The sequence below is a fragment of the Gallinula chloropus genome (assembly GCF_964237585.1).
Source record: "Gallinula chloropus genome assembly, chromosome: 4".
Lineage (NCBI taxonomy): Eukaryota > Metazoa > Chordata > Aves > Gruiformes > Rallidae > Gallinula > Gallinula chloropus.
The window spans coordinates 88,358,271-88,383,403 of NC_140088.1; the positions used below are offsets into that span (position 1 = coordinate 88,358,271).

The 25,133-nt window shown below is 48.4% G+C and overlaps 1 protein-coding gene across 1 annotated transcript in view; it reads left to right on the forward strand.

Annotated features, from left to right (window-relative positions):
- The window catches only part of POLR1A (RNA polymerase I subunit A), a gene marked incomplete at its 5' end in the record, with an annotated part of 37,288 nt that extends 25,462 nt beyond the window's left edge, over positions 1–11,826 (forward strand). Inside the window, 7 exons of the mRNA XM_084263595.1 lie at positions 588–702; positions 1,797–1,913; positions 2,732–3,007; positions 5,535–5,735; positions 6,460–6,577; positions 7,779–7,943; positions 10,866–11,826. Coding sequence (XP_084119721.1) covers positions 588–702; positions 1,797–1,913; positions 2,732–3,007; positions 5,535–5,735; positions 6,460–6,577; positions 7,779–7,943; positions 10,866–10,966 — 1,093 coding nt within the window. The 3' untranslated portion in view covers positions 10,967–11,826. The remainder of the gene's footprint in view (positions 1–587; positions 703–1,796; positions 1,914–2,731; positions 3,008–5,534; positions 5,736–6,459; positions 6,578–7,778; positions 7,944–10,865) is intronic.
- Between the last annotated feature and the right edge of the window lie 13,307 nt (positions 11,827–25,133).

Sequence of the window (25,133 nt, forward strand, 5' to 3'; positions counted from 1 at the left end):
TTGTTGGTTTAAAACAGGAAAAAAAAAAGTCCAGTTGTAAATCATCTATTCTGAAAGTCAATTTGAGTGGATTTTATATCCAAATGAGTTTGTCCTTTTAAGCTTTGGATGTGTGGCTGCAGGTGTGATTGTGAGATAAATGCTACCAACCTTTTGATCCCTAAAGGAATGAGAAGAAAAATTACTTGCCTTATCATAGAATCATAGACTGGTCTGGGTTGGAAGGGACCCCAAGGATCACAGAGCTCCAACCCCCCTGCCACAGGCAGGGACACCAACCTCCAGGCCTGGAGCTACATAAGGTTGCCCAGGGACCCATCCAACCTGGCCTTGAGCACCCCCAGGGATGGGGCACCCACCCCCTCTCTGGGCAGCCTGTTCCAGCCCCTCACCACTCTCTCTGGAAAGAACTTCCCCCTAATATCCAATTTAACTCTTCCTTCCTAGAAGTAGTTTTGCATTCACCAGAGTATATCCAGCCCTGAGCTGACTGGCTTTTTCAACAAAGTAAATGAATTTCCTGACAGCTTGTAATTGACTGTGGAACTGCTGAGCTTTGACATAGTCAGGGTTGCTGCTTCTTTCAGATTCTTCAAACTTTTTCTGGAAGCAATTAAAAGGAAGCATGCAAAGATGGCATCTTTTACTGAGGTCAGCACCAGGAAGGCCACTCGGAAAGACTTAGATGGTGACCAAGACAAGGTACAGAAAAACATCCCCTGAAAAAGGCCTTGACCTGCTTTTGAGCACCTGAATTTGGAAAAAAGCAGCGTGTTACAATGCAAAACATGCAGTGTGTGAATAGTGACTTAAATACTTTGTGTAAACTGTCTTTGCATCCTCATAAAACTAACAAGGATGTTAAAGCTACTGTGTATTAAATGTCGTTTCACTTCAGGCTCTGAACATGCCTGTGTTTTGCCTCAAGGAGATAAAAGCATATTACTCCACATTCTCTCACAGAATCCCAAGGTTGGAAAAGACCTTTAAGATCATCAAGTCCAACCATTCCCATCCTAAGCTAAACCAGATCCCTGAGCACCTCATCTACCCTTTTTTAAACACACCCAGGGAAGGTGACTCAGCCCCTCCCTGGGCAGCCTGTGCCACAGCCCCACAACTCTGCCAGGGAAGAACTTTTCCCTCCCATCTGAGCTGACCCTGCCCTGGGCCAGCTTGAGCCCATTGCCCCTTGTCCCATCTCCTGTCCCCTGGCTGAAGAGACCATCGCCCACCTCTCTGCACCCTCCTGGCAGGGCAGTGGAGGTGGTGAGAAGGTCTCCCCTCAGCCTCCTCTTCTCCAGGCTGAACACCCCCAGCTCCCTCAGCTGCTCCTCAGAGGATTTGCCCTCCAGCCCCTTCCCCAGCCTGGTTGCCCTTCTCTGGACTCGCTCCAGGACCTCAATGTCCTTTTTATGGTGATTCCCAGATCAATGTCTTGTGTAGCAGTGGTTGTCAAAGCTTGGAGAAGGTATCCTTATTTTTTTTTTCTTTGAAAAGCTTTTGCATGTACCTCCTTCCACCCCTCTCCCAACAAGGACTGTCATATAAGCAGGGCAATAACTTACCTCTCTTGCAGACATTCATGTTGTGTAATGTTAAAGTTATTGTGAGTTGTAATTACATGATATCTTTGCAGTAGTGAGCTTATAGAAATTAATCTCTAGGCCTTAACTTAAAGGCAGAGCATTGAACAAGGGATTGTGTAATTGCAAATGTTTGGCTAAAGCCTTTTGAGGCAGTTGATGCTTCCTAGTGGAATCAGCCTGATTATCTTGTCTGTCGTGGATTTCTAGACACTGAATAGTCAGGAAGCTCCAGCAGAGGAAGAAGAGAACATTGTTGATGCAGAAGCTGATGAAGGGGATGGTGATGCTACAGAAGCAAAACTGAGGAAGAACCAAGAAGAAGAGGTAATGACTTCATAGGTGCTCAGCACTGTCCTTTAATTACCAATTTTCTCTGCCTTGGTTTGAGGTGGGAAGGAAAGCTTCCTTTGAAACAGAAGGCTGAAAATAAAACCCAGACCACCTGAAATGGGACAGGAAAGTCTCTGCTTTGTATGGATCAGGATGGAGGGAAATCTCTAGCCAAAGGTGTGGGCTCTGAGGCTGATGGTGGCTGTGGTCATCATAGCTGAGCCTGGTCACTGCTGTCCTTGAATACAGAACTTGCAAGTTAGAGTTGGAAGAGACCTGAGTTTGTTCTTCAGCCATTGCTTGGCAATCTTCTGTCTGTGCTGTAGTGCACCATAACCTTACCTCTGGCTGATTTCACGCTGTTAATTGTTTTTAAAACTCTGCAGTGGTTTTAAATAAATACTCTCCCTGGCTCTGCATGTTCTTCCCTGTTGACTACTTTATAATGACTAATTAGAAGTTGGGTTGCTGTAGTTTCAGCAACAGGGTAGAGCAATTGGAAAACCTGAGGGATTCCCATTAGCAGAGTTGGATTAGGGGAAGAGTCTTTTTCAGAGGGAGAAAACTAAGCTCTGCCACAGTCCCAATAACCTGTAACATCCCTGACTGTGTGGAGGAATGATGGCAAGATTGAGGAGACACTGAGCAGGATCTGTTTTATTATATTCTTTACAACAGAATTGCATCTTCCTTGTGCCACAGGTGAGATCCTTGCAACTTGGCTGTCAGGAATATTCAGGAATAAAACTGCTTGTGGTGAGCTTTGTTCCTGTACCTGTTCTGGCTCTGATAAATACAACATCATTTTGCAGGTTGATTATGAGAGTGAAGAAGAGAATGGGGAAGAAAATATTGATGAGAATCAAGAAGATGAGGATGCTGAGTCAGAAAAAGAACAGACTCCCAGTGCAGAAGATCAGATTGGAGCAGATGGTGATGAATCTCAACATCTTTCCTTTATGTCTCAGACTCAGAAAGAGAGAGATAGGTTGCTGCAGTCAGCAGAGCTGAGAGTGAATGCTGTTCTGGACAGCCACCCAGCAGTACAGGATTACACCTTTGACACTGAACATGAACTGTGGTGTGAGGTAAGATGGTGCTGCCTGGAAGTGAGTGTGGTTGGGCAGGGGCTGCATGTGGCTCCCATAACAAAGGGACCTCTTCTGGTTTTTCTCAGCATTAATACAGAGAAGGGGCAGTGCAAAGACACTTCTTGACATCATTTTTAGCAACTCCTGACTTTCAGAACCTCTGATGAAGTTGTTTGGGTTTTGTTTTGTGGGGGTTTTTGGTGTTTCATTTTTTGGGTTTGTTTTTATTTTTTAAGGTAGCTGGCAGGTTTATTGTGTTTTGATCTTTAAATATATGATGCAACAATGTGTAGCTCTTAGTGAATGAAAATGGTGACTGGACTTTGGAAAGAGGCAGTTGAACAATGTGCCCTCAAGGTGCTGGGCAGAAGGGGAGGTTTATATTGGGAGGCACAGCTACTCGTGGAGGAATTTAGGATGAGTAAAGCTGGAATGCTTAGTTGTATGAAACAGTAACTAGAGGGGACAGAATATCTTGATCAAATGTGATGGTGCAACTGAAAAACTTTGGCAAGAATGTGGCTTCTATAGATCCAGAGACATTTCTCACACACACAACCCCTCCCCCCCATTTTTAACAAATTTTTTTAATGCTTCCAGAAGGGATTGAATGCTCCCTCAGTAAGCTTGCAGATGACACTGAGCTTGGAGGAAGTGTTGGTCTGTCTGAGGGTAGAGATGCTCTTCAGAGGGATCTGAACAGGCTGGACACATGGGCTGAGATCAGCGGGATGAGGTTTAACAAGGGCAAGTGCAGAGTGCTGCACATGGGACACAACAACCCCCTGCAGCGCTACAGGCTGGGGGAGACTGGCTGGAGAGCTGCTGGCAGAGAAGGACCGGGGGGTGTTGGGTGGCTGCAGGCTGAATATGAGCCAGCAGTGTGCCCAGGTGGCCAGGAAAGCCAATGGCATCCTGGCTTGTGTCAGGAATAGTGTGGCCAGTAGGTCTGGGGAGGGGATTGTGCCCCTGGACTGGGCACTGGTGAGGCTGCACCTCGAGTGCTGGGTCCAGTTCTGGGCTCCTCACCACAAGAAGGACATTAAGGTCCTGGAGTGAGTCCAGAGAAGGGCAACCAGGCTGGGGAAGGGGCTGGAGGGCAAATCCTCTGAGGAGCAGCTGAGGGAGCTGGGGGTGTTCAGCCTGGAGAAGAGGAGGCTGAGGGGAGACCTTCTCCCCACCTCCCCTGCCCTGCCAGGAGGGTGCAGAGAGGTGGGTGATGGTCTCTTCAGCCAGGGGACAGGAGATGGGACAAGGGGCAATGGGCTCAAGCTGGGCCAGGGCAGGGGCAGAGCAGATGTGAGGGAAGAGCTCTTCCCTGGCAGAGTTGTGGGGCTGTGGCACAGGCTGCCCAGGGAGGGGCTGAGTCACCTTCCCTGGGTGTGTTTAAAAAAGGGTGGATGAGGTGCTCAGGGATCTGGTTTAGCTTAGGATGGGAATGGTTGGACTCAGTGATCTTAATGGTCTTTTCAACCTTATGATTCTGTGAAACATCAGCTCTAGCTCTATGTTTTATCCTGCAGTTTTCTCCTGATTCTGGTCCTATATTCCTCCTAAAACCCATCCAGCAACGAGCTGCCTTTGACCACAGCTGAGCTTTGTCTGCCTCCCCAGCTTTACAGTTGTCCTGGTTTCAGCTGAGAGAGAGTTAATTTTCCTCTCAGCAGCTTGCATAGTGCTGTGCTTTGGATTTAGGATGAGAATAACGTTGATAACACACGGATGTTTTGAGTTGTTGCTAGGTAGTTGTAGTGTTTACACCAAGTCAAGGACTTTTCAGCTTCTCATGCTGCCCTGCCAAGGAGAAGGCAGGGAGGGGACACAGCCAGGACAGCTGACCCAAAGTGGCCCAAGGGATATTCCATGCCATATGATACCATGTTCCCTTCATAACTAGGGGGTGGGCTGGCCTGAGGCAGCACAGCTTGGGAACCAGCTGAGCATTGATCTTGAGTGGTGAGAACTTGTGCTGTGCACCATGTCTTCTGTATGTTGTTATTGTCACTGTCTTTTGGGGTTCTATTCCCCCCCCCCCATTGCACTGGGAAGGGAGTGAGGAAACATCTGTGGTTGTTTTAGCTGCCTGCTGGGTTAAACACCACCAGTTAGAGCTCGTGCCACAAATCCCTGTGTCTTTAACATGAGCTTAGACTGCTCTGAGACTGTCAGAAGATGCAACAAAATCAAACAAGCTGCAGGTGTTGAGGAACTGGAGCCATCCTCCTGAAAGACAGAAGGGAACAAGTCTAAACACCCAAACCAGACCAATTAAAAACCAATCCCCCATGGATGTAAGTTCAGAGCCCTTGAAAGCAGTGTGGCTACAGGAGGTCCTGGGATGGGGTGTTCTAATTAGCATCCTCCAGCTCTAATTCCGCTCAGGTGCTTGTGTTCCTCAGGACACGGTTTGGGTAATTCCAGTGCTGTTGTCTGAGGGGGTTTTTTTGCCTAAAAAGAAGAGGCTGGCTGCCAAACCTGATGGTGAGGTTTCCTTACAGAGCAGTGCACTGGTTTTCCTCCTCAGGTGTCAATCACACTCCCACTGAGGAAGGTGTACTTCGATCTCTCCTGCCTGCTTGTGTCTCTCGCCCGGAGCACCGTCATTCACGAGGTGAAGGGGATCACACGATGCTTGCTGAATGAAAGCACCAACGAGCAAGGAGAGAAGGAGCTGGTTCTGCACACAGAGGGGATCAACCTTGCAGAGTTGTTCAAATACTCTGAGGTATGTCACCTGTAATCCCAAATTGAGTCATCTTTTGTGAGAGACCACGGTCCATGGATGCCATTGAAATTTAACAGGAGGGATGTGCAGCCTTTTCAGCCCTTAAACTCTCCTCCTGTTTACCCCCAGGTGTGGTCAGAGCTCAGCAGAGCCTTTTCTCAAGGGCAGCTTGCAAATCAGGTTTAGTGCAGCAGCCCAGTGTCTAATGACAGCTAATTCCCCACCGTGCTTATAACTGTGTCTCTAAATGTTACTTGAGGGAGTTCTTCCATCTAAATGAATTGCAGTACTTGGAGATGAATAGTTCTGTGCCATCTAGCCCATGGCTCTACAAATAAGGGATTGTTTTAAGCTACATCTTCTCTGCTGCTTTTGCTAAATGTTTTGGCTGGCTGAGACAGACTGGGCATTGAGCTGTGTTGCTTGGAAGACTTTAACCTGTTCCTCTGCTCCTTGGGATGGTTGGCTTTTTTTTGCTTGTTCTAATTTCAGATTATTTTCTCCTGGGGTGAATTTTGATTCCAACACTCTTATCTATGTATAGTTCATGTATAAAGCTGTGATCACTAGCTCTTACATAAATGTCCAGGATCATTTTTCTCTGCAACTGTTGGTGCTGTTTAAGCTAATGAAAAATGGTGGGAAAAAGCTATTTTAGCTTAGCCTAAATCACTTGGAAATACTGAGGAGCTAACTTGTATCTGTTGATTTTTTTTGCTTTCAGATTTTGGACCTGAACAGACTTTATTCCAATGATATTCATGCCATGGCTAAGACCTATGGAATTGAGTCTGCCCTGAGGGTGATTATAAAGGAAATAAAAGATGTATTTGCTGTTTATGGTAAGAGTTCTTTGTAGCTTTAAAAATACTCATTATTTCTCTTAAGAGCCACAGTACTTAGAGAGTTTTGCATGATCTTTTCCTTTCTGTGTGTATCCTGAAGTTGCACCTCTCCATTGTTTCAGTCCTTGTAGTGCATTCTGTGAAGACTCCATTAATTAGGTTCCATTTAATTAGTAGAAAATTCACCAGACAAGTTAATGTGTGTCCCACCTTCACAGAGCTTTTCTATTCTGGCATATTTATTTGTTGCAAGCCTGAAGGTCCCTGAGAGGACCAACTGTTGGACTTGTACAGTGGCCATGAGAATGAGTTTATTCTTGCCTTGCTGTAGCTTTTTGATGGTGGGAGTCTCAGCTCCCTCTGCAGTTGAGTTTTTATACCTTTCCTAAAATAGCTGTGCTGCATTTTCTGAATGTTTTGTCTGTGTAGATTATTCAGAGAGTCCAGGCAACTAACTAGCTTAGGGAAGAAGCCTGACTTTGCAGGCTGCTAAAGCTAGGCAGGCTGAATTTGCCTTAAGTGAGCTAAGCCTTGCCATGGACTAAACTATTGAAAAGATGAAGATTAATACAGTGGGATGTTTAGCAACCAGTTACATCAAATAGATTTGCCAACTGGCTGCCCAGAATGGTATGACCTTCAAGTTGTTCAAGAACAGCTAGATAAATGTTGACAGAGCTGTTAATGATCCCCCATTACACTGACTCAACAAGCCCTGTTTAAAAATTAAGTGCTATTTGGTTTTAGCCTAAAGGATTTTTAAGGATGCCTGACTATCCTGCACAGAAAATACCAGAACCTTTCTGATGCTGGTGCCAGTTGAGGGGTAGAGCTCTGTCAGTCCCATCACAAATGGATGGATGTGTGATCCAATCTGTGTAAACCAAGGTGATGCAGACCCTACTGATCTTACATAGAGAAACTCTGCTGCCTTACAGGATCCTTGACACTTCAGTCTCCCTGGAGAGATGCCAGTTTGTATTATATTGAGGTCTCCCCCTCTTGGTTGTTTGAGGGGAACAGTTCCACCAGCTACACACAGAGAGGTGCTGCTGCCAGAAGAACGTTAACAGAGATGCTTTCCTTGTAGATTAGATTCAGAGGGTTTAATTTAGACCTGATTTATTGAAAGAATAAAACCCCAAAATCAAACCTTAACCCATGAATGGTCTCTGATTGCTCTTTCTTGTCTTCTTAGGCATTGTGGTTGACCCTCGGCACCTTTCACTTGTGGCAGACTACATGTGCTTTGAAGGGTTTTACAAGCCACTGAATCGTTTTGGAATCCAGTCCAACTCCTCCCCTCTGCAACAGATGACATTTGAAACCAGCTACAAATTCTTGAAGGAAGCAACAATGATGGGTAAAAGATTTGGTCTGAACTCTGTTGCTGCACCCTTTCACTTACTCTTTGTTTCCTTCATAACTTTCCCCTAGTCTGAGGAATGCATAATTGCATTAGGGAAAAAAAAAATGCCAGAGGCTAAATTTTTAATTAAACCCTTGCCTAAGACAATGTTCCAGATGCTTTTAATAAAATTCTGCCAGCTTAAATGGAGTCAGCTCCCACGTGCAATCTGTGGGGTCTGGGACTCCTTTCTTTAAGAATTGGATAGGCATTTTTATAACAAACCTTAATATCATTAAGATTTGTTACAGCAAAGTTTTTCAAAGGGCTTCTGACTCTGCTTTTTTTTTACCATTAGACTTGCCACCTCTACTTTGTTTTCATCTCTCTATGAATAAACTCCCCTATGAAAACTTCCATCTCTTCTCTGACATCACTATTCAGCATCTTATTGTGAGAACAGTCCTGGTTGGTCCTTCAATTCTGATTTTCTTCTGCTTTATAGTACTTTACCATCTTTGCTTTTTCCCTCAAACACAAAGGGTCAGACTCATGTCTGTAATGGCAGGTTTCTGGTGCCATTTGAGGTGCCCAAGAGTCTCCTTTTTGGCCTCTAGTTGCTGCTCTGAAAGGTGTAGAGAACAACACGTGGCTGCAGGGATCACTTAGGGGATTTGAAACAGCAGCAGCTGTTTGCAGCAATACCTGAATGGAGCATGAGAACAGGAGGGGAATCAGCTGTGTGAAAGAGCAGAGACTGGCAGGACAAGGGGGATGGATTAAAGCTGAAGGAAGGAAGGGTTAAATTAGATATTAGGGGGAAGTTCTTTCCAGAGAGAGTGGTGAGGGGCTGGAACAGGCTGCCCAGAGAGGGGGTGGGTGCCCCGTCCCTGGGGGTGTTCAAGGCCAGGTTGGATGGGGCCCTGGGCAGCCTTGTGTAGCTCCAGGCCTGGAGGTTGGTGTCCCTGCCTGTGGCAGGGGGTTGGAGCTCTGTAATCCTTGGGGTCCCTTCCAACCCAGACCAGTCTGGGATTCTATGATTTAGGAGTCTAGGCAAAAGGCTTTAAGTCTGTTGTTAGGCAGTTTGCTTGATCTCATGCTTTGGTTGCCAATTACATCTCCCTTTCACTGATGGTCTTGGTTTCTTGGATGCTTTCCTTCTTGAAAGCTCCTGTGCTGCTGCCTTTGCTACCTAATACAAATGGGAAAAGCTCTCTCTCTCCTTAGCTGGTATCTTACACTGCCTTGCACAGATGTTACTGCTGAATTCCTTTTTGTTAATACTGTTTCATCCCTTTTCTGGGAAGGTAATTTGGGTTCTAATGAATGGTATTGGCTATATTTGACTTAGTTCATCTGAAAATCAGAAAGGGGAAGTGTAAATCTGGGGTGAAACTGGATAGAAGAGGATGTTTCTTGCACAGCTGCACTCCCTGTCTGGATTTATAACACACATTAAATTAGAAGTAAGATAAGGTTTTTGCCAAGTGAAATGTGATTATATTTATGGAAGTGTATACTTGGTTGCCAAGAGAGTCTGTTGTATCTCCTCCTCTGGAGATACTCAGACCTCCCCTGGACGTGATCCTGTGCAACCTGCTCTAGGTGATCCTGCTTTAGCAGGGACTAGATGGTCTTCAAAGGTCCCTCCTGACCCCTTTCATTCTGTGAGCCTGACAGAAGGGCACAGGGGATTAAGTACCACACCAAGTACGAGTGGAGGGAGTTACTGATTTCCCTGAGAAAGGAAATCAAAGTCAGAATGCAGATTGCAGCAGTCTGGATCTAATTTGCTTTGATGTAACTGATAACTTCAGAGAGATACTGCAAGGGGGCCTGTGTATGGCCCTGATCAGTAAGAAGGGAAGCTTGTGACCACTGCACACAGCTGAGGTTAGAAGAGGTGGCAGCAGGTGTGACCCAGCAGGCTGCCCATCTGGGCTCAGCCTTCATGAGAAGTGAGATCCCTTTGTCTGGTTTCTTGGAAGAAGGACTCTTTGTTAAGACCATATGAGCAAATAGGGCAGTTATCACTGTTTTGTTTAATGAACTAACAAAGAAGGGGGTTGTTTTTTCTCTCTTTAGCTATTTAATTACTCAGCTGTAGCTGAGATCAGCACTGCAGGCACATGCCATACCCTGGGCTGTGGTGCAGCACCTCTCCCCTCCAGCCTCTGTGTGACAGAGGGTTCAGTACAATTTGCTCAGTAGACTAAAGATGAACCAAACTTATCAAGAGTTTAACAATTTTATTTCTAATCTCCCAGCTGCTCTAATGACAAAACTTCACCTTGCCTGGTAGTTAGGCTGAATGAAAACCAGCCTGGATGCTTATAAAACCAGTGAAAGCAAAACAGTCCCAGCCAGACATGTCATCTGGAGAGCTTCCAACTGGCTGTGACACTGTTTCACTGCAGTGAGTAACCACAAAATCAGAGGAATTCCTGGAATGTCTCTCCAGTGAAAAGTTCTCTTCCTGTTGAGCCAGAAGGGTTTAAAATCCACATCAAAAGGATTCACTCTAACAAAAGAGAAGGGCAGCAATGAAAAGGGAATCTTTTTTGCTTCTGCCTCACTGGCATATTTTTTTTTAGCCATCTATTTAATCAGCAAAATGTGTTCACCAGGAGGTCAAATCTGTGTTCTCTTAGAATTTGGAATGTGTTGTCTTTTCATGGTGAGTTTAGTCCTGTGTGCCCTGATTCTCTGCTTGCACAAAAAGATCAGGAGGAGAGCCTGGTTTTTGTAACCAGGGGTAGGAAGAGCTTTGGGCTCCTGCCCTCAATTACAAACCCAATTGGAAGGGTAGGTGACAGTGCCCTTCTGAAACTAGGGCCTGAACCAGGTGATGTGTGGCATGTAAACCAAAATGCTTTCTTCTCAGCGCTGGGAAACCTTTGGAAACATCCTAACACTGTTTTATTTGAACTCTTCCAGGTGCCCATGATGAACTGAGATCCCCTTCTGCGTGCCTGGTGGTTGGGAAAGTTGTTAAAGGAGGGACTGGTTTGTTTGACCTCAAGCAACCCCTTACATAGTGTTTGGGTTATAACTTAAGGATTCTGACCAGTGTGCTCATCGCAGGAGAACTGTGTGCTCTGCAGCAAGGGCATGTACCATGTCCTCAGCCACCTTCCCTGTGCCAACAGGTTGGTTCATCTGGATACCTGATAAGCCTACTGTGTTTGATGAGAATGTCAGCACCCATGGGAGCTATTCTTTGATCCAAAGAAACATTTAGTTGCTGTTCATTAATGGATAAAGTGAGATTAATGGTTTACAAAGAATAAAACAAAGGAGTCTGTCTGGGCTTCAAACAGACTGTGCAACAGCCTTGACAGACAGAAGTTAAAGCAGAATCTATTCATGCTGTCTTATTTTTTGGAGCAGAATCCCATCTGTGTGGCTGGAACCAGGTGCCACACAGTTATTATACAATAAATTTCCAGCACTGGCAACAGTGCTCAGACTCCAGCACAGCCAGGCAGCATGGTGCTGAAGCTTCAACACTCTGCTTGCAGCAGATCCTTTTCTTTTCCTGCACTTGTGTGCACTGCTGTGACTTTCATAAGGTTTAGAGGGTGCATTTTCCTGTTCTGCTACTTCATTTATTAAGAACTATGTGTCTGTGACACAGTTTTCAGAAGCTGAAGACGAGAATTCAGAGTTTTCCTGGTTCCTTTAGGCATTTTCCACTGCCTCCTCTTATGGTTGTGAGATGTACTCACAGTGAGAAACCTGACATTTGATAAAGATTGATTTCTTAAATAGCATTGTGAGCTGCTGTAAGAGTGTACACAAAAGGCTCCTGTAAATATTAACCAAAGCAGAGTTTTTAAACTATTTTTGCTTAAATATTCTGTATCAAAGAGGCTCTTTAATAAAGGACGTTGCAGAGAAATACTCTGAAGGCTCTATTATGTGGCTGTGTTACCCAGGGAGTTTTGTCATGTGGCCAACAGCCATTGCTTTGATTCCAATTACCATTAAAAATCACATGAGCTGCTCATTGACCTTCTCCCCACCTCCACTGACCTGCCAGGAGGGTGCAGATAGGCGGGTGATGGTCTCTTCAGCCAGGGGACAGGAGATGGGACAAGGGGCAATGGGCTCAAGCTGCCCCAGGGCAGGGGCAGCTCAGCTGGGAGGGAAAAGCTCTTCCCTGGCAGAGTTGTGGGGCTGTGGCACAGGCTGCCCAGGGAGGGGCTGAGTCACCTTCCCTGGGTGTGTTTAAAAAAGGGGAGATGAGGCACTTAGGGATCTGGTTTAGCTTAGGATGGGAATGGTTGGACTTGATGATCTTCAAAGGTCTTTTCCAACCTTGGGATTCTGTGATTCATTAGAAATGGGACTTTCTTGTGCATACATTAGATTTTAATGAGTATGAAACACATGCAAGTTGTTAAAATTCTTTGGTGGTTCCTCATTACCATATAGGCAAGTTTTCTAACAGATTTCAAACCCCCATCCTCTTGGTGGCACTCCTCAGTGAGTGGAAACTTAGCCAGCTGAGGAGCTTCTGCTTCCAGTGAAGCAGCACTAAAGGGGATCAGATCGGGTCAGAAAGCAGGAGACATTGGCAGTGAGCTTGGGATTGTGAAAGAGCCTCTGTGGAGTATCTTGATGGCCTCCATTCTCCCTCAGCCTCTTAAAACTGTGTCAGAGGTGCTGCAAATTGCCCTGAAGCTTAGCAAATCCATCAGGCTGGGAGCTCTCCATTTCATTTCTCAAATTTTTGTAAAAGACTTCCTTGTGTCTCTCTCTGATCTTAGCACCTGCTGGGTATGTCTCAAGAACCGTGTCATTCTCTGAACAGCTGGGTCAGAGTTGGCTGGATAGAGTTTCACAGATGGTTAGAAGGGAAACAACAAATGTGGTAACAGAGAAAGACTGTTAATTTCAGGCTCCAGTCTCTGCTGTTACAGACCATTTGTTGAGAAGAATCCCCAAGGGGTATTCACAGGCTTGTGGTCAAGAGCATCTGCGCCCCATTTCTGTATGGAGATGTGGCATCCTTTAACTGAAGAATTGGACCTAACTCATTCATCCAGGTGTCCAGATGACTTCTCTGTGACCCTTGCTTTGATTGTCTCCTGGTTCTGAGCTGCCCTCACAGTTCCAGAGCCCTGAAACACAGGCAAACTTTGTAGCCTTAGATTTTGGCTTGAGACATTTGGCACAATACAAACTCTGATCATTTGAAATGTGTGGACACGGAATCACTCTGTGCTGCAGCTGAGAAGAGCGTGGAGGGGGAGGGATGTCCTTTTCTAGACACCAGCTTGCTGTTCTGGTGCTGCCTGAAGCTCCCCTGGCTGGTGTTGCAATCCTGGCAGGCTTGCCTGCTGCTGCGCTGCTGAGAACCCCTGTGTGGTGCTGGGGCAGCAGTCAGGCAGCTGCTTTAGGGGGAAGCAAGGGTGTGGGTGCTAAATGAGCAGGGTGGGGCAGTGCCTGTAAATGAGACCTGTGTGTGTGTGAGAAAGTGTGTTGAGGTGGCTGTTGTTTGGCTGCTCCAGGCTGTGTGGACAGTCCTCAATCCCTGTGGAACAGTCCAGAACCTGTGATGAATTCAGTAGGTGTTTCATTGGTCCTGCTCCCAGGTGATCTTTTAAAAGGGCAGAGACTGGCAGGACAAGGGGGATGGATTAAAGTTAAAGGAAAGAAGGTTTAGATTAGATATTAGGGGGAAGTTCTTTCCAGAGAGAGTGGTGAGGGGCTGGAACAGGTTGCCCAGAGAGGGGGTGGGTGCCCCATCCCTGGGGGTGTTCAGGGCCAGGTTGGATGGGGCCCTGGGCGACCTTGTGTAGCTCCAGGCCTGGAGGTTGGTGTCCCTGCCTGTGGCAGGGGGGTTGGAGCTCTGTGATCCTTGGGCTCCCTTCCACCCCAGACCAGTCTGTGATTCTGTGATCTAATACTGATGATTCTTTAAATAGAGCTTTTTGGAAAATGTGTTCTGGTTGTGGCAGGATGAGCCAACTTCTGCTTTCAGTTTTGAGTGGCCTTTAAAATATGGTCACAGACCTGTATGGGGAAAAACTCTTCCAAATGGTGTGGAAAGAACCGATGCTGCAGGAAAGTCCCTAATGTAGCAATTCAGGTCTCACTTCGTGCCTGCTTAGGAGAACAAAGGAAGTGTCTGCTCCTGGTGATGGGCAAAAGTCACAGGGGAGGGACAATGGTAGGATCTCCTGTCTCCAAGGCTGGAGAGCTGTGCCTGTTTTGCCATGTAGATGGGCTTGGTGTCTGCTGTGAAGGAGGGGCAGCTCTTAATCCCTGCTTTAGGAATCACCTAAACTGCTCCTGAGACAGGAGGAGTTTTGATTTGCTTCAGATTTGTATGTGTGAAGAAAGTAGAAGTGCAAGTGGTGTGCTGCTGTGGCGAGATGAGTTCTGCTTCTTCCCATGCAGCATGGAGCTCTGTTTAGCTGGATCATCTACCTTTCAACATTTCTCTCTCCTTGCACTGATTCCTGTCCCTGCACAGCTCTCTCAGGCTGCAGACTGCCTACCTACCCTCACATGGAGCCTGGGGGGAGGCTGCAATAATGGATGGGGCTTTTGCTGCTTGGAAATGAGATAAAATGGACAAATGGTGCCAGTTTGGGCATAAAGGAACCCAGAGAGATGGCAGTAGATGTGATTTCACAAAGAGGAGGGAATTGTGATGGTAAAGCCAAAAGAACAGGCTAGAAAGCCTTTGTAAAATGTGAGAATGGAGCTCTGCAGGTTTTAAGGAAGATGGGAAAGCTTAAGAAACTCTTTGCCTCAAGTATCTTCACTGCTCTGAATCAGAACTCAGTGTGGGGTTTGGTTTGCTTGGTTTAGGTGTTTTTTTCTGCTGAGGAGACCTTGTTCTCTGTGGTAGCAGACCAAGCTTGATGAGTAAGAAGTCGTGAAGAAACACATCAGGTAGCACTGAGAACTCTTCGTGCTGGTTTTGGGTGGTTTCTTTAGGGTCACCCTGGGATGCACCTTTCTTCACACCTCTCTGCTGTTCCTTTGACACTTACCAGCAATGATGCAAAGTGAGTAGTGAGCAGTCAAATCTTGTGGTGGTTTCCCCCAGCTTGTGCATGTATGCTGCACCTGCATTTGTAGGAGATGCAGAAGTTGGATGCTGTGCTGGCACTGGCTGCTTTCTTAAAGCTTCTACCCTGGGAGTGATCCTTTCTCTGATCCTTTCTCTTAGCTGTCTGCTGCAGTGCAGGGCGCCAAGCTACTCAAAGCCTGCAGAAACAGGAGAGGGCTGAGAGAAGAAAAGGTTGCTCCAAAAATTGCCTGCTTTCTATGTGTGAAAGAATCCTAGAGTGGTTTGGGTTGGCAAGGACCTCAGAGATCATCTACTCCCCACCCCCTGCCATGGGCAGGGACACCCTCCCAGCAGCCCAGCGTGCCCAAACCCAACTTGGCCTTGAACACTGCCAGGGATCCAGGAGCAGCCAGAGCTGCTCTGGCCAGTGTCTCCCCACCCTCACAAGGAAGGATTTCTTCCTAATATCTCATGTAAATCTCCCCTCTTTCATCTTAAGGCCATTCCCCTTTGTCCTGTCACTCCCTGTCCTTTGAAACAGTCCCCCTCCAGCTTTTCTGTACCCCCTTCAGGCACTGGAAGGCTGCTCTAAGGTTTCCCCAGAGCCTTTTCTTCTCCAGGCTCAGCCTGTCTCTATAGCAGAGGTGCTCCAGCCCTCTGAGCATCCTCATGGGCTCCTTTGGACTCACTCCAACAGCTCCATGTCCTTCTTGCACTGGGGACCCCAGAGCTGGACACATCGCTGCAGGGGGGTCTCATTAGAGCAGAGCAGAGGAGCAGCATCCCCTCCCTCCTCCTGCTGGTCACGCTGCTTGGGATGCAGCCCAGGACACTGGTGCCTTTCTGGGCTTCAAGCACATTGCTGGGGTCATGTTGAGTTTCTCCTCCACCAACATCCCCAAGTCCTCCTCCTCAGGGCTGCTCTCAATCCATTCTTCACCCAGCCTGTAGCTCTGCTTGGTATTGCCCCAGCCCATGTGCAGGACCTTGAACTTGGCCTTGTTGAACTTCACATAGCTGGCCCAGCTCTCCACAGTGTCCATGTCCCTCTGCTGTCCCTTCTCTACAGCATGTCAACCCACCACACAGCTTGGTGGTGTTGGCAAACTCACTGAGGGTGCACTAGAGCCCACTGTCCATGTCTCCAACCAAGATGTCCCTGAGGAACACCACTTTGCCACTGGGTCTTCACTTGGGCATCGTGCCACTGACTTCAACTCTTCAGTGTCTAGAGCTTTCCTTATTCAGGGAGTGGTTCACCTGTCAAATCTACATGTCTCCCAATTTACAGACAAGAATGTCACTGACAGTGTCACTTGTCTCCTTTAATACCAGCAAAGGGTCTGTCTGGAGAGCTGAAGGTTCTAAGCTCGACTGAAGGCTCATCCCAGGCACGGGCTGGTTCGCATCTGCAGGGAGGAAAGGCAGGGGAAGAGGCTTTTTAAGAAGCTATAGTAGGACTTAGCCAGAAAGAAGCCAGTGATATCCTTGTTTTCTGGTCACACATGGGTGTATATTATGGGCTGTATCCTACGGTGCGAAACACCCACTTGCTGCTCCGGATCAGTGAGCTGTGAGGTTGGGATAACACATCTTCAGCGTGGTGGAAACAGGGACTCAACTTGTGCTTGGGCAGCAGTTGGAAAGCAACCTCTGCTCAAGGTTAATAAATCACTGCAGAAGAGTTGTGCTTGGCAGCAAACTCTACAACAAAAGTTGGGCAACAAGAATGGATAGCAGCAAGAGTCAGGGCTGCTTTCATCCCAGAAGTGAAGCTTCAGAAGACAGGGAGCAGAGAGGTTTGTTTTGCAGCCCCTGGTTCCCAATGCTGTGGCAACATCACAGTCTGAAGAGCTCTTTGATTGTTGGGGCTGTTCTGGACAAACCACTTGAAACCTGCCAGTAAGTACCCACATCTGGAAGCTCCCTGATGTGCTGAAGGAGTTTGGCAAGTACAAGGGCATGTGACACCTCAGGTACACCTCACACAAGGTCAGATCGTGGTCACCAGGCAAATCCAACCAAAGCAAACTCTGGGATTAGGTCAGACAGGAGAACTTGTGAGCATTGCCCATAAGGGTTGAGATCTAACAAGGATAGTGAAGGTTTCAGTGGCAGTCTTGATCTGGAGTCTGTAGGTGAGAGACTTACCCCCCACAGCTTGCTGTGTGGCAACCTGCTAACCTGGCCAGAAGGAAGCAGTGGGAATGTCTTCTCTCCCTGGTTTTCCTTGCTGTTTTATCACATGCTAACCAGCACCAGTGATGCTTCACCCTGAAAACCCCCAGTTTGGTGTTTCTTTCAAAAGTACACCCAGAGAGGTGAACCATGGCTGCTCATGCCTGTGAGCCCAGGGTTGAGGATGCAGATGACCTGCCTTGGACTCTGCAGTGGGCTTCAAGCCCACATTGGGAGTGCCATAAACACCAGCTCAGGACATGGAAGCTTTGGTTTTCCTGCCCTGCAAGAGCTGGCTGCTGCTGGAAGTAGTGTGCTGTTTGTAGGGATAAGGGAGGATGGTCAGCTCCCCCTTCCCAGGGGAAGGGAGGGGAAACCAGGGATTTCTTGGAAAACCCAAGAAACTTTTGTCCTTGTGCTTGAGCAGCCTCATCTAAAAGGGTGGGGAGAATCCTGCCTCAAAACAAGATCCCAACTATCCTTTTTTCAAGACCTGAAGGCGTTCTCCTGGGATGTGGAAGCTGGGGGGTGGAAGCCCCTCAGGGAAAAGGGGCTTCTGGAGCACTGTAACCCCCAGGTGAGGCAACCCCCCACCTCCATCAGTGGTGCCTTTTCTCTGTGGGGTCTGAGTCACTCAGGGCAGTGCAGTGTTGGTGAGACCTGAGGATGCTCCTGGTGGGAGGTGGGCACCAGTAGTATGCTGCCTACCCCTGGGTGCTGAGCTGGAGCTGTACTGGGAGCGGGGGGGTATAATGGGGTGCTCAGAGTGCTGTGGGGTGAAAAGTGAGGGTACCCACAGAGCTCTGCTGCCCACAGGGCCCAAGGGCAGCAGGAACAACAGCAGGGTGATTAAGGGAAGCATCCTTAGTGCTTCCTCCAGCCCAACAGCCTGTTCCTGCTCCTGTTAGAGCCGGGTGCCACGGAGCCAGGATTAAGCAAGCTGCCTGTTAATGATGTAATAACAGGTTTTTGGCTCAGATCCCTGGAAAGATCTGACTGTCCAACACTGCCCTGGAAGAGTTGAGATCTGATCACAGAGGATGTGGAGCTGTTCCCGTTTTCCTGGGTGCAGCTTTGGGAAGATAAATGATCCTCCTCAGCGGGGATGCCGTGAGCCTGGTGGGGCTGTGGCTTGGGCTGTAGTAACCCTGCTGCTGTTGTTTGGGGTTTGGAGCCTTGCCTGGTGCTCCAGAGAGAATAATGAGGGATCAAGAAGTAACAGTGGAACATTAACGTGAACTGCAATAAATACAGAGCTGCATTATTAATGGGGCATTAAACCCAGGAGGGCCAGGAGAGCACACTGAATGCTGACAGGACAACAGCTCTGCAGAAGAATCCCAGGGCCATACCTTGGAAGAAAATCAATGTTTCAGCAGAGAGGGTTCCTCTGCTTTCTGTTAGGCTGTGTTTCCTCTGCTCTGGAGCCTGGATTGTTTCTGGAAGGTGCAGAATTTGAGGGGTGTGTTAGACCCAGCGTACCCTTGTGATTGTGCATAATGCTACAGCACAGGGCAGTGCCCCTGGCCCCCCCTTGGGGATCAGCTGCCACTTCATGGTCTTTAATTTGGGGGTAAAGCTACAGAGCTGGAAAGGCAATTCCTGCTCCTGCCAGCCTCAGCCTGGGCAAGAGTTTGGGGCTGGACCCAACTTCTCATCCTGCTGCTGTAGGCAAGTGAGGGCAAATGCTCCCAAGCCAGGGGAGGCAGGGAGTGCCCATTTCATCCCTTCCTCCCACACACATCGCTGCTGGGGGCAACACTGGGGACAACACTATGTACCTGAAGCTCCTTCAGCAGCTCTGGTGCTTTGCCTCATGCTTTGGGGCTGGGCCAGGGCTCTGGACAGGAAAGGGTTGCTGACTCAGCTCTTTTAAGATGCTGATGCATCTGCTCCTCCACCCACCAGGCTTTGGGTCTGCTCGGTTATCCCTGGTACAGCCAGATCACAGCATCTGCCTTCCTTGGGGATGGAGCCAGTGCCCACATGTGTGCTCCTGCTTAACAGGCCAGCAGATGCTGGGTGCCCTGGAGCAAGTGGTGAGAGCAGGGGCAGGATCTACCCCTTTCACCTTGACTTATGAGGTCTCACTGACCCAAACCTTTGCTACCCAGTGGCTTCCAGTTGCTGCTGGCCCCTTGCCGTGTCAGGGTGTGCCATCTCCGTGTCATCAGTACTGAAACCAGTCCCTCCCCTCAGCTGAGTGGCCTGTGACCTTGGCTGCAGGGTGGTTACCGGTTTCTTTTCCCTTCTGTCCAGGGAAATTCCCATGCTTCAAATTTAGGGAACTGAAATGAGTTTATTTTTAACTCTCTTTTGCCAAGATCTGTCATCCCAAACCATTTCCACTCCAAGATATTTACAGGAATGAGTCTCTGCTCCTTCCTTTTTGGGGTGGGATGGCTGTAGGACCGATGTCACATCCACCTGATCAGGCCATGGGGTGTAAAAACCAGGCTGGGATTCCCCCATTACAGCTCAATCCCCATGTCACAGCCCAGCAGCTGTACCACAGGGATTTCTGCTTCCCAGAGCCTCTCTGACCGTGAAGGTAGGTCAGCAGCTGGGACTCTGTTCCCCACTGTCCTACAAGGCCACACAAGGAAAAACGTTTTCTCCTCCTGGTGTTTGTGGTTATTTTTGAAAAGGGGAGTGTTTCAAATGGGATTCAGTTGTTTTCTTAGAAATGCTGAGTTGTTCCAGGGAAGGAAAGCTGTCTTCACCACGGTGAAAGGGCTGTGCAATAGGATCTGGGCTCCTGAGAACCATGCCTTCTGTGCAGGACAAATAGATCCTTTAAAACAAGGTTTTTACAGATGAGAAAGGGGAAACGTGGATGCTAGGAATGCAGACATCCCAAAGAGTCAGCTCCACTTCAGCTTTTTACCTCCTTGCATCACCACACAGCCCCCAAACAACCCCCAGAGCCTGACATGTCACACCAAGAGGTAAGTGTTCCTGCTGTAACAAACCCCAACGTTCTCTTTGCAGTCAACCAGCAGATTTATCCTTGGCCTCTACTCAGATGACCTATTTAAGATACCCCTATTTTTTTACATGATTTTAGATATAAAGAGGATTGTGCCAGAAGAAAACAAGCCAGACTGTTTTCAACATCTGTAGTTCTCTCTTAGTTTATTTGTTTTTCCTCCCCCAAGATGTGTTTTCTGAATCTGGCTTAAATTAGCAGAGGAGCCCAGTAGGTAAGAGAGGGTTGATTCACTGCTTAATAAACCATCTGAGGAACATCCACCTACAGTTATAGAAGGAAAACTTGGGGTGGGCGCACGCTCCTAGGGCTTAAATGGCTTTGAAAACTACACCTTGCCTTTCCTGAGACTGAGAGTCCCTCCTGGCAAATTGATATGCTCCATCTTTGCCAGGATCAGTTGGAAATCCCATGCTAGAGCCAAACACCCACCCAAGGCAGCTGCCTGGTGCCAACTGAGCCATCACCTCTGTATTTACACAGGGACCGTCTTGGATAAGCGAGGGTTGGGGGGGGCATGGAGGTGTGGGAAGCTCTCCCAGTGCCTCTCTGCTTTCCTTCCTGGAGCTGGAAGTATCCTACATGTATCTGAGAAGCAGCATCAGCTCTGTGGTGTGTCTCTGGCTTCCTAGCAAAACTTTCTGTGGTTTAAAAGACGAGGAGTTGCCAGACCTGGTATCATTGAACCTGGGATGGATTTAGATGGGCATCTGTCAAAGAGTTTATTTCCACTGGCTGTTCGGGGTGACAGGCTCAGAAATCCTGGATACACCCTAGGATCTCTCCCAGTGCCAAGGGAGAGAGAGAAGGAAAATGGACTGGTGAAGAGCTGTCATTCCCATTAAAGCAAAGTCTGCTGGTTTTGATACCCTTGAGGTGGAGTGAAGGTTGCTGTGCCACTGCCAAGCTTTTTCCTCTACGCCAGAAAAAACCATGAGCAGCTGACCCTTGGGTGTGCTGGGGGAGAAAACGACTTCTGAACTGTGCCTCCTCACAGCCATGCAGCTGCCTGCCAGCCACCCTTCATGACAGGGGGATGGGAACTTAGGATCCAGCCCAAACTATGTAGTCCCCTATGAATCACCTCAGCACATGACCTGAAAATACAACACGGCCTGCAGCACCCAGCTGTGCTGCGCTGCACAGGGGCAATGCAGGGGGAACTTTCAGCCCTCTTGGGTATTCTCATGCTGTGGTTTGGGTTGTCTTCTGTTCTGCTTCAGCAGCAGAACTGTCACTGTTTGTCTTGCTGCATTGTTTAGCAGCTGCTTCACCAGGCATCACCTCATCACTGCCCTGCCATCAGGTCAGGGCAGAGCATCTCAGCCTTCACTCCCATGGAGTCATACAACAGTTTGGGTTAGAAGAGAACTTTACAAGTCACCTAGTCCAAGCCCTGTGCCATAAGCAGGGACATCTTCACCCAGATCAGGTTCCTCAGAGCCCCATCCAGCCTGACCTTGAAGGTCTCCAGGGATGGGGCATCTCCCACCTCTCTGGGCAGCCTGTTCCACTCTGGTCTTGTTACAGGTTGGTTTAATGCACTGAAGCAGGAGCAACTCAAAGCTGCAGCTAAGGGAAAAGCTGTGTGGTTACAGCGAATGTTTTTAATGCTCACAAGATCTGGGCTCTGTTCCCAGCCCAAAAGCAGATGTCTTGTGATCTCAGACAAATGCCTCCCCCAGGCATGGGGGATCCTCATCAGTGACACAGTTGATACTTCTTTAAGGCAGGCGCTGTGAGATGGGCCAGCAGAAGCCACCAGCCTTAAATAAAGGCTGATAAACATCCTTCCTGACTGCATTTGCTGTCCTTTCCTGCTTCAATTCTGATGGCCTCAAAGCTGGTTTTGTTAACTGAGCAGGGACCCAGCAGAGCTGGCTGGTGGCTCTGAGTCAGCCCTTCTCTCAGCACCCAGCAAACTACAGCCACCCTTTGCTTTGCTCAGCGTGGCAAGGAAAGAACGACAGTGAGGAAGCAACCTGTCCAAACTGTGACTATTGTGTTGTCTTGCTAAAGACAGAAGAGGTCAGAAGCATTTCTGCTTTCATCCTGCACGAGTCCTCTGCTGTGGGAACGTTGCTGACTGCAGCAGCTCTCTGGCCAGCTTGTGGCACGCAGCCTGTGCTCTTAGCACAGGGGTTCCCAGGCTGCTTTCCTACCCACGAGCCACAGGGGAGCAGAGAAAATGATCCCAGACCCCAAGACAATGGATCCAAGGAAGACCCAGAGCTTGGGGTCCTCCTGCCTCTTCACTGCTTGTGTTTGCCATTCAATTGTGGGTCAGCTCAGAAAGCCTCCAGGGTGTGTGATGCTATTTCTGCAAACCCTGGGCAGGTGGCAGAGGACTTGGGCAGCACATACATTAGTGGCCTGCAGACTGCACTCATCTTCTGCTCTGTTCTGACCAGAAAACCAGCGTATTTGGCAAGCAAACAGCCCATCCATCTGCCAGATAATCTCCCTTCCAGGAGAGAGAGGTGCCATGATGCACTGAAGAGGTTTAACTTAATTCCCAGACATCAATTAGGCTTGGTCTCATTAGTGTTTTACAGGCAATTACTCCTCACACTAAACCTTTAGAAAGCAGAATGCTCAGGAAGCAACCAAGCCCCTGAGGGAAAGGAACAGGGGAATAGTTTTAGGTGTCATCACTCAATAGCTTAAATTCCTAGCAGATCCTTATCCATACCCAGCACTGCAAGCTTGATTTAGCATCACCTTCCAAGATGCTGCCTTAGATCATCTGGGTTTTTCCCAGTGTTGGCTGATGACTCCTGTATGGCATGGAAAGGTCGGTGGTGGAAAGCACCTACCTCCAAAAACTAAACCCCATGGTGGCAGCACTTATTTGGAGGTTGTTTGTAGGACTCAGGGTGATGATCAGGAAGCCAGGCTGCTGCTACAGCTGATGCTTTCCTGGGAGTGCTCTGATGCAGCCCACAAGCACGAGGACACAGCTGACATCTCCCTGGGGAAAAGGTTTCCCAGAATAAGCCTGGGAGATCTCCGAGATGGATCCCACATGTCTGCTAGATCTCTGCCAGCAAACTCATCCCCCTCTTCACAGGGAACACTCTTCCACAGCCCAGGGCTTTATTTTTTTCTCTCCCCAGTGACTTGTGGAGAGGTTTTGGTCCTGCTCCCATGCCAGCTCAGGAGCCTCTCGTTATTAGGAGAAGCAGCAGTGTCCTCTAAGCCTGAGTACTTCCCAGTGAATAGGATGAACTGCTGCCACGACCCCAGAGCACCCTGAGGCTCTTGCATGTGGTTTAATAAAAGGGTTTTCAAGGTGTTTCAGCCAGACACATGTGGTGTTGCACCGTGGTGCTGCCTCCTGTGTGGGCACACACGTGTGGAGTCACATTGGAAACACAACAGTGTTTAAAGCCTGTCTGTTTGATGTTCAGCAGGTGCTGAAAACTCTCTCTTCACCTTGTGTTTCCTTCTCTCTGGGGTGCTTTGGGGAGTGGGGTCCAGCAGATGATTTGCTGAGGTGGTGGCAACATGCTGAGAAGTTCCTTCAGGGCTGCTGTGGACAAGAGGTGGAAGTGCATGGTCTCTCCTAGAACTGTCTGAGGAGCAACCTGGATGCTGGTTTTGGCTGTGCTGTGGTAGGGTGGCCCTGAAGAGCTCTCATGGGGGACAGCACAGGTCCCCAGGACTCTGCCAAGACATATCCAGGTCCTGTGTCCTGCCAGGCCACGCTCAGCACCCTCTGACTGCTTTTTGTTCAGAGGTGTGTAAGGAGGTGGGTGGTTGTGCACAGCCCCAGTGCTGCTTCTCATCCTCCATCTCTGGGACCTGGGGATGGCTGCACACTACAGATGGGAGGACTCATGGCTGGAGGTCACCCCAAAACCAGATTTTGGAGGTTTTGGGGGTTTCCATCAGGAATGTGCTATGCTTAAATGTGAAACAGTACATTATTTCCAGCACCTCTTCACTTACCCTGCAGAGAATCTGGGTACAGATGTGAACTGGGCATCTTTACCCTCCAGTGGAGTAATTCTACAAGCCCATGAGCTCTGAAGAGGCTGTGTCCTTCACCAAGGGGCCCCGTGCAGCTGAGGCAGCCCTGTGAAAACAGAGCTAGCCCCAGATGGGCAGGCAGTGCAGGAACTGAATATCCTTAATGTGATGGTTACTGCTAAGCTCTTCAACACACCAACTCAGATTGGTAAGGGCAGAAGTATAAGGAAACTCCAAATGTGTTACTCTCAAGAAATCTTACTGGGTGGGTAGATGTCATTGGGTAGCCTCAGGTGAGGGATATCAGGGATCATTAAAACTGAGGAAACATCTCATTTATTTAGTAGTAAAGGGCTTGAAAGCTGGAAAAGGTTGGTGGCCCTGCCTGTGGCAGGGGGGTTGGAGCTCTGTGACCCTTGGGGTCCCTTCCATCCCAGACCAGTCTATGGTTCTATGATTCTATGAAGGTGCCTTTAGAAAAGGGCTGGCTGTTCCCACTGCTCCACTGCCGGGCTGGATCCTGACATGAGCAGCTGCCTTGTTAACACTTTTATGCATATAAGATATAAAATAGTATACAAATATATATGTGTGTGTGTGTATTATTCAACAGTAGTCTGTGGGGCATGCTTCTGGCAGGGTTTCACTCTGCTAGACCCATCTGTGATGGGCTGGGGAGCGATGCCCCTGCCAAGCAGCGTGTGCCTGACAGAGCAGAACGAGCAGGAGGGTTCCTCTTCCCCTCCATGGCTCTGCAGGTGTGTGCAGGGTGACAGGGCCCTGGTGCTGCTCACGTCCCTGCAGCAGCTGTGGGGTGTCCCCACGTGTTTCTGCAGGCTGAGAGAGGGGCTCTGCAGTGGAAGATCAAACCTGCCCGTTGCCAGCACAGCTCCTGGAATGGGAACACAGCGATGAGCCCACATGCAGTTTTATACATTGTGTGTAAAGCTGACAGCTAATTACAGAGGAGGGGGCAGAATGTGGAGCTCTTCTCACCTCTCCACAGCCATCCCCAATGGCTTAGAGCTAGGACATT